A 10,680-nucleotide genomic window follows, 5' to 3' on the forward strand; every position below is an offset into this window, starting at 1 on the left:
TGTATAAGATTTGAATAATTCATAAAGCACATTGCTATTATACAATATTTTTAACTTGTACGGACAACAAAAGATTTTTAATTTAACAATTTAAAAAATTAAATGAATGATATTACAATAAATTTAATATATTATATTTAATTATATCATATAAAGATACTATAGATATGATGAAGTATAAGGAATGGGAGACATGATTATTCAAAATTTTCTAATATTTTAAGATAATTAATATGTAGCATAATGTAAATATAAAGTTATATGCTTTGTGAATGTGTACACATTCATATGTCCGTAAAGTGTACAGATGTATTTATTCAAGACTATTAAATATCTCTTGTGTACTTTGATGGGTTAAAAAGCATTTATTTAGATACCTTAACAGAAATTATAAGTCTAATTATAAAAAATACATATTTAGTTATTACTTATTGTTTATTCCATTAGAATTGTACATTATATATTATTAGTTATAATTCTGTAATACAATTTTTTGTTTCTTTAATAAATAATTTACATATTTAGTATTTAAAATATTTTCTAAATTAGTATCATTGAAACAACATTTTTTTTGTAATTGATATTTTGTTTTAATTATACTTAGAACCTCTATATATTTTTTATTATTATATTCTATCATATTATCTTTTGAAGAACAATTAATATAACTTTTTTGTTTGATATAATAAAAGCAAAGATTTAAAAATTTTGATTTTTCTCTATAAAAGGGATTATCATCATGATAAAAAGGATTTTCAATAACAGTATTACTATCAAAATATTTAATATTATGAGTGAACAATTTTATAAAAAAAAAATTCATATCATTATTTATAGGAAAATTTAGTTTTTCAAGTATCACTTCTGATAATAATTTTTGATATATATGTTCATTATGCTTTAAAGTACTATATTCACTATTAATTGTCTGTAGAACATGTGTTTTTAAATCTTCTGCAATAATTTCACGTATTTCTGCAATTTCATCCTTCAATAAAATTAAACAACAATGTAAAACAGTCAATTTATTTTTACTTGTTAACTCTGAAAACCTATAAATCGCAAATTGTATAAATTCAACTGCAATTTGTCTCATATATTCTTCTTTGTGAATAGTTAAACTAAATGCATGAGATATTATTTCATTTATCATAAACTCATTTCGGGAAAAAATTATCAATACACATCTTAAAGTCCATAAATCAGAATATTTTTTAATTTCTAATTTTTCATTAAATAAATTTTTTATTATCTTTTCAATGTCTAATTCATTTATATCAAGTAATGGTAAATGTTTTAATGTCTTCAAAACATAATTTATCATTGCTTTTAAAAGTAATTCGTTATGAATGATATATTCATCAGACAATAAATATTTAAGTACAATCTTTAAGATTGGAATGCAATGTGACACATGATTTAAAAAAGAAATACTTTGATCAATGCAAGGAGAGTTCAAAATTTTATGTAAAATATCAATATCAATGTTATTTGTACGATTTATATAATCAACATACAATTTTGTAGAGATATCGATAAATTGAAAAAATCCTGGTTTTATCTTTTCAGAAGAGAGTAAATATATGTTTTCATTAAAAGTAAATAAATCTTTATCAGATATCTCGTGGGAAATAAATTTGTTTAATTCTAAAAATAGCGTTTCTAATATGTAACAAATTTGTAAATTATTTTTTTCTTTAGACACATTGCTCCAAAGTTGTAATATTTTTTTAAATCGTAGCAGTTCTGTAGATTTCTTTAATTCATGATTTTTATATTGTTTAATATTCAAATATGAATTTATATTTTCAATTTCAAAAGATAATTTTTCTTTCAAAAATTTCATAGTTAACAAACAACCATGAATTAAATTAATATTTTGACATGAAGAGACATTGCATTTTAATTTCTTAAATTCAAATTTAATTTGTAAAAAATTTGTTAATGCTGTGTATGCTTTTGCAGCTAAAAGTCTAACATATAAAACAGGATTTTCAAGTAACATAAAAAGTAAATGTTTTAATTTTAATACATATTTTTGTGAAGAATAATCAATTAAATTACAAGCACTACTCGAAAATTTTGAGAGAAGTATAAGAATATGTACAATATTCGAATGTAAATATAAAGTAGTAGAAAATTTTGTAAATGTGAAAGAAAATCTATGTAATTCTTTCATAACATGATCTGCAAGCACAGGATAATGTGTAACAAAATGATTAATTGAATAACCATTTCCAAAATCTAATGTATCATTATAATTTTGTCCAGTTAATCTTGAAATTATAGCACTAAATAATTGTAGACCTGCATTTCTAATAGTCCATATTTCAGATTCTAAATATCTAAAACAAGTTAATGATATTTTTTCCATATATGGCATTAATTGTGCATGTAATTCTTTATCAGCTACTAAAGCCTTTAAAAAATGCAAATATCTTGCCCACGGAGAATCGTGTTGAGATTCTATGCTTTTTAAATTTATATCCGAAATATTATCAAGTAAATCTAATAATTTTTGTACTGCAAAATGTAAAAGAGGCCTTTCTCGTCTATCGTCACTAACAACTATTTTATAAAACATTATTGATAATCCAGCAGCCCTTCTTGTAATGTTTAAAGAATGCATAGAATCATTTTCCATTATACGTAATATATATTTTTTTGGTAAATTAGAATACTTAGCTTGTTTGCATAAATATCTGAAATTATAAGAAAATAAAATAATTTAATTTTTTAAATTCTATTGAATTAAATTATACCTTGTTAATTGTGCTATTGCTGTACCAGCAGCTTCTACTACTCCTTTATGTCTACATCTGAGTAATACAGTAATAATAATATTAGCTGAACGTTTAATAATATCATCGGAATACATTAATATACCTATTTCGCAAGCTATTTCACAGGATACCTGAATAAAAAAAAATTATTTTATTTTTATATATTATATATCAATTTGTTGGAAAAGATAAGATTTTACAATAAAGATTAAGATTTTTACCTTTAAAGACATCCAAATGCAAGAAATAAGTATCTGATGTGCAGGAGTTAAACTTAAATCATCAAAATTGAGACTGTCTATTTCACTATTTCTAATTGTTTCATTAATCGCTAATCCCATTTCCGCAAATGATGATGAATATTCTGTAGATTCAATTACGATTTCATTCAAAAGAAAACATTTTCAAGTAAATTTTAATTGAAATTAAATAAAATCTACCTTTATTTTCAGATTTTGAAGAAAATATATATAAAAAGAAATTTATAGCATCTTCCAATAAATATAATATTTTTTCAATAAATTCGATACTTATATTACAACTTTTTCGATTATTTTGAAAAGTAATATTTAATAAGGCAGTCATCATACCATAAAATGGTTTATTTTGAACAATTGCCTTTAATATATCTTCTTTCATCTTTATTAATTGATCCGTAGCTTCATTATATAAAAAATGTGAATATTTCAAATAATTATTGCAATCATTATGTAAAAAATTCAGAGGCAACCAAATTACTAAAATTGATATAAGAGCTGCACCACTTTCAATTTCATAGAATTTAGAAGAATTGCAATGTTTTAATGCCGTATGAAATAATATCTAAATTAATATTTTTTTCATTAAAGAAAAAATATCAACAAAATGTCAATTAAATGAAAGAGAAATAATTTCTTACCTCTTTCTCTGTATCAGATAAAATATCTTTATCGAAATAATTAAGAATAATAGAAGTAGATAATTGTTTAACATCAAGTGCAGAATCTAATACAAGTTTTAATAGAATAAATAAACTTTTTCTATTTGTAAATTTCCAATTTTCAGTTGTTATTAAATTTTTTTTCAGAAATAACATACATGAAATATTTTCTACACTCTTAGACTTATTTATAATACATTCATCAGTAAATGAAAGTATGGCTTTATATAAGTTTAAACCAAGAATTTTTCTTTGATAACAAGAACCAATTTCAAAACAATCTAAAAAAAATTCATGTAACCAATGTGTGATATATATTATATCATATATAGAATCTGGATTATTATCACACATTTTTAAAATATTAATGTAAAATATTTTAAAATATTTTACAATTCCATTTCTCATGTAAATTGTTGTGCTATTTGCATTAAGCCATAGAAAATTTCTTGTTGTAAAAAATTGATCTCTATTTTTCTTATATAATTTAATTATTTCATAACAATTTATGGCAAATCCATTCAATCTTACAATTTCATTATTATGATTTATATAACATTCAATGCTTGTTTGTTCTGGAAGATCAATATGCATTTCACAAGCCATTTTTTGAAGATGTGAACGTAAAAAATGTTCTTTTATATCTATGATAAAATTCCATAAATAAGGTAAAAGATTTTTATATTTTTTAATAATTGGTTCAAGCCAATGCTTACAAAGTAATTGAAGAGCATTATGATTTTGACTGTAATTAAATATCTATATTTATATTTCAATTTTTTATTATAAAAATTTTTAATAAGTTAACTTACTTCTCTGATGATTCCCAATGATGAAAGAGATAGTTTATTATATGTCCAAATGCTTCCTTCCATTCATTTTCGTTTAATTTTTTTACAATAGCAATATAAACTTTTGTACCCGCTGAACGCAAATAATATTTCGTTAAACTAGTACATAAAGAAAGTAAAAAGTCATGAGATGTAATAATTTTAGTTTGATTACAAACTTCGCATATTTCTGCGAGTATATCGTACTTTAGTTCATTTTGCCAAGAAATTGTATTAACACAATGTTTAAAGAGATATTCCAAATATCCATTATATTTTTTTTCCATAATTTTCAAATACATATTAAAAATAAGCATTGAATTTTGCTTACTTATATCATTAATAGCATTACACCAATTTGAAAAAATAATTGTTTCAAGTTTTTGTTCTAATTCTGAATATATATTCCAAAAACTTGTATGCATGGTTCTTTGCAAACACATGTATAATATTTTATATGCAAAATAAGAATATTTAGTATATTTTATACAATGTTCGAATATAAGATTAAAAATAAGAAAACAAATATCATCAAAGTATATTTCACTACGATTAACTTGTAAATATCCATAAGCGCAAATCAATTTAAATAGTTCTAATTCGGGGATGTCATATTTTTTATCGAAAATATGTAGTTCGTTATGTTTAGAATCTAAAAGGTTTATAAAAGTTTCTTTTAAAAGAACCAAAGAAGATTGCATTGATAATAAAGCAAAAAATGTGTGAGAAGCCAATAGAGTTCTTTCTCTTCTGGTTTCTGTATTTGGAATAAAAATTTCTATGATACATATAAGGACTGGTTGCCATTGTTTCAAATATTCATCATCCCAAGATTTTGTGCATGATGAAGTAAAATTTATCAATTTCTAAAAAAAAAAACAATAAATTCAAAATAATGCTTCATGTTTAGAATAATATAAATGTAATAGATGTTAATTAAAATAAGAGCTAGACCAATAAAATCAAAAAATACTAACTCTGAAAATAGTAGTATCTTCTGTACATGTTTTCAACTCTTTGATTACATAATTCAATTCCATATTTTTTGTACACATTTTGTTATTATAATACAGAAAAAGAAGATTCAATTTAATAATTGTATATATTATACATATATATTTGTTCCCTATTCATATGAATTTGTATTTGTTGTTTGAAAATTAAAAACTGCTTTTGAAGTTTGTGCAGTTGCATCTGTTTTGTTTCCATCAAGGCTGCATGTCCTGCAATTAATATGTAATAATGTCATTTTTTAAAATTTTTTTTCTAAGTATCAAAAAATTAAATTTAAAAATAATAATTAATAATTAATTCCTGCAAAGCCATAAAACATTTAAAAATTCAAAAGATAATTAATTATTCATTTAAATGTAAACAAGCATATTATTCAACAGCCATAAAATTTGCTTTTGCATAAAAATCTATATAGCAAAATGATTGAAAAGAAAAAAACGAATCATTTTTTTTTAATATAATGGATTAAGGTTATCACATCATATAAAAAGACAATATTATATTATTTGTAGTCTTTTTATTATAAGTAATAAAAATAAGAAAACTTAATTCAGAAACAGTTCAATAACTATTAGATGAATTATAATAAATTATAAATTACAGTAGCTAAATTAGTTTATATTATTTATATTTTATCTTGTATTTTGTTCTTCAGGAACATACCCCCCTTGCTCTAGCTGCTCTTTGAATTTCAAGTACTCTCTCTTACGATCAAAGTGTTTTACCTAGTAAAGTAATAAAAAAAAAAATTTAATGAAAGAAAGATAAATTGATAAAATTATTTTTTACTTTTATATTACTAATAAACTGAAAACTATAATATATTAAATTATAATATATTTATTTAATTATTAAAATAATATTGATTTATAATTCATAACTTACCCATAGTGCAGGACAGAATTTTTCATATTGATCTCTCAATTTCTTACAATCTATTTCTGTTTTACCATCATCAAGACACTTCCAATATTCATCTCTATGATTCCAACATTTTGTACGATCTTCTTTATTTGGAAAAGACATTCTAAAATAATTGAATATTTTTTATTATTATTATTTATAATTAATTAAATTATTATCCAATTATTTACTTTTATATTTTATATCTTTTATTAAATATAAAGTATTATTATTATATATATATTAAAATTTCAAAACTTCATAAATAAATTTTTATTTAGTGAAAATGAAAATTAGAATATTGAAATTAAAAAAATATAAGTTATACTTACCTATACTAAATGTTTTGAAAATTAGTAATATTAAATATTTAAATAAGTCAATGAAAATTTTCACTTATAAATTCTAAATATATTATAAACTTATTTTAACAGAATCAAAAATAACAATCTTAAAATAAAATAAAATGATTACATAATAAATCTTGCTTATATTTAAAGTATAATTTTGGGCATATAATTCATGTGTTAAAAATCATAGAAAAAATTTTATTTATACATTTATAAATTCAATATTTTTAGGAATATAACTTAATTTTTTAATTTATTAAATCAAAAATAATATTTAAAAAAAAAAAATTTTATTATTATATATTTTTAAAAATTTTTAGTAATATACAAATATATACAGGAAAAATAAAATAAATAAATTGAAATTTATTATTTATATATTATTTTTATATAAATTATAAAATTATTTCGTTCTTATTCTAATAAAAATTAGATCTAATAAAATTTTATGAAACTATTGAAACTAACCTGTCTATTAGTTTTCTTGTAATAAATTAATAAATATTCTACATGAAATTATTCAAATTTTTGTTCACGATATTTTCTTTTTTTATTTTTTAAATTAAAAATATATATGCATATATTTTATTCTTTACTTTATAATGAAACATGAAATTTTCACTATCAATTATAATATTCTTGTAAGCATGATTTTATTATCTTTGTTTTGTGTACTCAAAAAAAAAAGTTTATTATTTAAATTATAATAAAAAAAATTAATTTTTATTGAAATATCATACAAATTAAACATATGTAAGTAAATACTTTTAATATTTAATATTCTCACATGTTCACATTAAATAAAGTAGAATCAGTGTTGCCAATCTATAAATTAATTCATAGTTTTTAAGAATATGATTTCTAACTAAATTTTTTTATTAAGTAATAATAAATTAATAATTCAATTATTAAATCTATCTGTAATGCTTAGATGTATGCATCACTCTTATTTTATTGTATACAAATACATATTTATTAATATATTAGCAACAATTAAAAATTTCAAGTTTATAATGCAACATTCAATTTGATAGATAAGGATGAAGCATTTAACATTATTAATTTAAATGTATCTTTCATATAGTAAAAACATGTCAAATTGTATATAATTCTAGAAATAACTGCTTAATAACTAATATTGTTAATTGCATCATCCTATATATAATAGAAAATTATTATCTATGTAAGATAAATTATAACTAAAACTATAACAAGACATGTAAACAACATTCCACCAACTAAAATAAATCCATCTTGCCTTGCTCTTTTTTCTATTAGTCTCATTGTAGTTTGTGAAAGTCCTAATGTATTTCCAATATCTATTAATCTTTTATGAGCCCCTTTTAAAGTTATTCTTTGTGATTTCAAACTATCTAAAATACTACTTCCACTTTGGAGAAGATCATCTACACCATAAATTGCATTTTTCAAACTATAATTATGTTGTACATTATGATCTATCATAATATCAACGTGATCATTTGTAGTAAATGTTCTAGATAATAATGCTTCTCTTTCAGCTTCTTCTCTTTGTCTTTTAATAATTTTGTTTCTCCAAGAATTTAAAGCAGCTGTGAGATGACGGCTGTCATATTTCAATTGATCTACACGCATCTTAGCATTTTGCCTTTGAAATATAGGACCCTTGAGACATAACACATCTAATTTTTCACAATTACTAAAAACATAAAATGATATATCATTTTTATTAAATGTATCAGTAAATTATTTGTACAATTTTTATATAAAAAAAATAAAAATCTTTTTAAGTAACTACCTGTTGATGAGATTTATCTTTGATTCTATGCTGTTTTCTATTTCTTTAACATCTAGGTTAAGCGTCTTTTTCTCAAGTTGTGAGAAAAGATGCTGAGTTTCCTGTACTAATTTGTTTGTTTGGTGATATAATGGTTCCATATTTATTAATAAATAGTTCATTCGTCTTTTAACATTCGCGTAAGTTATGACGTGTATGTATAAATACTATTGTCAGGTAAGATATCTGTAACAATGCTTATCAAAATCTATTCAATAATTTAATAATATAAAAGAAAAAAAAATACCAAAAACTATGAAGAACATTGCGATATATTAAAAAATAGTAAAGTTTGATAATATTTTTTATTTATATAATTATAGAAAAGTATAAAATTTTTTTATTTCTAATCAAATGTAAAATAATATCTTCTGCTTGAATGAATGAAAACTACTGACATCTTTAGGTTTAAATCGTATGTAGGACATATTTTTGTAAGTGGCATGAAATTTATATTTATAAATATAATTAAAAAATTCATTAATTTATTAAAGTTTTATATGATTTTTATAATCTATTATAACATATTATAATTTTTTTTAATTTACAGTGATTTACTTATAACATAATGTATATTGACTGAGAGTGGTAAATAAATAATATTTGTTATATTTAATTTCTTCAAAAAAGAAAACTATTGTTTTTATAAATGGATATCGGTGAATTATTGTCATATAAAGTACGTTTAACAAAATATTATATTTATAATCTGTTTCGAAATTATTATTATGTAAAATTTTAACCTAAATTTTAACCTAAATATAAGATATTTTTAATTGTATTTAATTAAAATTATATTATATTTAATTTCTGTGTTTATTTTATATAGCCACCAAACACACCAAAAAGACCAATAGCAGGAGAAGAAGATGATGAAGATGAATGGGAAAATGCTAAGAAACCAAAAAGAGTAATTAAAACTCCATATCATGCACGTCAAAGACAACCAAGAGAAATTGAAATGACCCCAGTTAGAAGTAATGAACCTCCTACACCTATCAGAGCTGCTTTACCTTCACCAGCAAATGATGTAGTTGAACCACAGCTTACAGAAAAAGAAAAACAAGATATTTTAAAATATGTAGAGACTGAAGCTCCAGAAATAGAAGCATTAGATGAAGCAACATTAAAGAGAATGGTTCTTTTATTTGAAAAAAGAGCACTTAGAAATCAAGAAATGAGAGTGAAATTTCCTGATCAACCAGAAAAGTATATTATTTTCAAATGTAGCATGAACATGAAAGATTATATAATAATAATAAATCAAATTAAAAATATATGAAATTAAGAAATAATTTTAATTTTTTAGATTTATAGAATCAGAAGTGGAATTACATGAAACTCTTCAAGAAATTCATGTTGTTGCAACTAATCCAGACTTATATCCTCTGATGGTAGAATTAGGTGCTGTACCTTCATTACTTGAATTATTATCTCATGAAAATACAGACATAGCAGTTGGTGTAGTGGATCTTTTGCAAGAACTAACAGATGTAGATATTTTACACGAAAGCCAAGAAGGTGCTGATACATTGATTGATGCTTTGTTGGAACAACAAGTTTGTGCTCTTCTTGTGCAAAATTTAGAGAGATTGGATGAATCAGTAAAGGAAGAAAGTGATGGAGTTTATAATACTTTAGGTAATTTTTATTTTAAGAATTTGTGTGTGTATGTGTGTATATATATATATACATATAATTACAAATTCTTAATATAAATTTATTCTTATATATATATTTCTTCTATGATTTATTCTTAATAATTTATTCTTATATATATAAAATATGTTATATGTTTTCAGCTATTTTTGAAAATTTATTAGAATTTAGACCAGAATTATGTGCGGATGCAGGAAAACAAGGATTAATGCAATGGCTTTTAAGAAGAATTAAAGCAAAAACACCATTTGATGCAAATAAACTTTATGCTAGTGAACTTTTATCTATTCTATTACAAAATACACCAGAAAATAGATTACTTCTTGGTGAACTTGATGGAATTGATGTATTATTACAACAATTAGCAGTATGTAATTTAAAAACATGCATATATATATATATATAT

General features: G+C 21.7%; 3 protein-coding genes across 7 annotated transcripts in view; 1 reads left to right on the forward strand and 2 right to left on the reverse strand.

Moving 5' to 3' along the window:
- Nucleotides 1-279: 279 nt before the first annotated feature.
- On the reverse strand, nucleotides 280-7,336 carry LOC102678304. 2 transcript variants are annotated; one of them, XM_031512140.1, is made up of 8 exons: nucleotides 7,268-7,336; nucleotides 5,510-5,755; nucleotides 4,515-5,398; nucleotides 3,682-4,447; nucleotides 3,224-3,605; nucleotides 3,005-3,147; nucleotides 2,763-2,914; nucleotides 280-2,702 (listed from the first exon to the last, which is right to left on the reverse strand). In XM_031512140.1, the coding sequence occupies exons 2-8, from the start codon at nucleotides 5,585-5,587 to the stop codon at nucleotides 467-469; spliced, it is 4,641 nt and encodes a 1,546-aa protein (XP_031368000.1). In that variant the 5' UTR covers nucleotides 5,588-5,755; nucleotides 7,268-7,336; the 3' UTR covers nucleotides 280-466. The 2 variants fall into 2 exon arrangements, with proteins under 2 accessions (XP_031368000.1, XP_031367999.1); XM_031512139.1 differs by lacking the exon at nucleotides 7,268-7,336 and adding an exon at nucleotides 6,432-6,573.
- Nucleotides 7,337-7,707: 371 nt separating this feature from the next.
- LOC102681293 (Golgi SNAP receptor complex member 2) lies at nucleotides 7,708-9,013 on the reverse strand. Its single transcript, XM_006619081.1, has 3 exons — nucleotides 8,863-9,013; nucleotides 8,577-8,801; nucleotides 7,708-8,477 (listed from the first exon to the last, which is right to left on the reverse strand). Exons 2-3 carry the CDS (start codon nucleotides 8,735-8,737, stop codon nucleotides 7,979-7,981), a joined length of 660 nt encoding a protein of 219 aa, XP_006619144.1. The 5' UTR covers nucleotides 8,738-8,801; nucleotides 8,863-9,013; the 3' UTR covers nucleotides 7,708-7,978.
- LOC102680994 (beta-catenin-like protein 1) overlaps nucleotides 8,661-10,680 on the forward strand; it is a 3,396-nt gene continuing 1,376 nt past the window's right edge. Inside the window, exons 1-5 of one of the 4 annotated variants that reach the window (XM_006619078.2) lie at nucleotides 8,918-9,049; nucleotides 9,166-9,294; nucleotides 9,445-9,824; nucleotides 9,925-10,256; nucleotides 10,418-10,641. In XM_006619078.2, coding sequence (XP_006619141.1) covers nucleotides 9,265-9,294; nucleotides 9,445-9,824; nucleotides 9,925-10,256; nucleotides 10,418-10,641 — 966 coding nt within the window. In that variant the 5' untranslated portion in view covers nucleotides 8,918-9,049; nucleotides 9,166-9,264. Of the gene's footprint in view, nucleotides 8,793-8,917; nucleotides 9,050-9,165; nucleotides 9,295-9,444; nucleotides 9,825-9,924; nucleotides 10,257-10,417; nucleotides 10,642-10,680 lie in introns of those variants that run through there. The other 3 variants (XM_031512151.1, XM_006619079.2, XM_006619077.2) reach the window with 3 other exon arrangements.

This window comes from Apis dorsata, unplaced genomic scaffold, assembly GCF_000469605.1.
Source record: "Apis dorsata unplaced genomic scaffold, Apis dorsata 1.3 scaffold_390, whole genome shotgun sequence".
Taxonomy (NCBI): domain Eukaryota; kingdom Metazoa; phylum Arthropoda; class Insecta; order Hymenoptera; family Apidae; genus Apis; species Apis dorsata.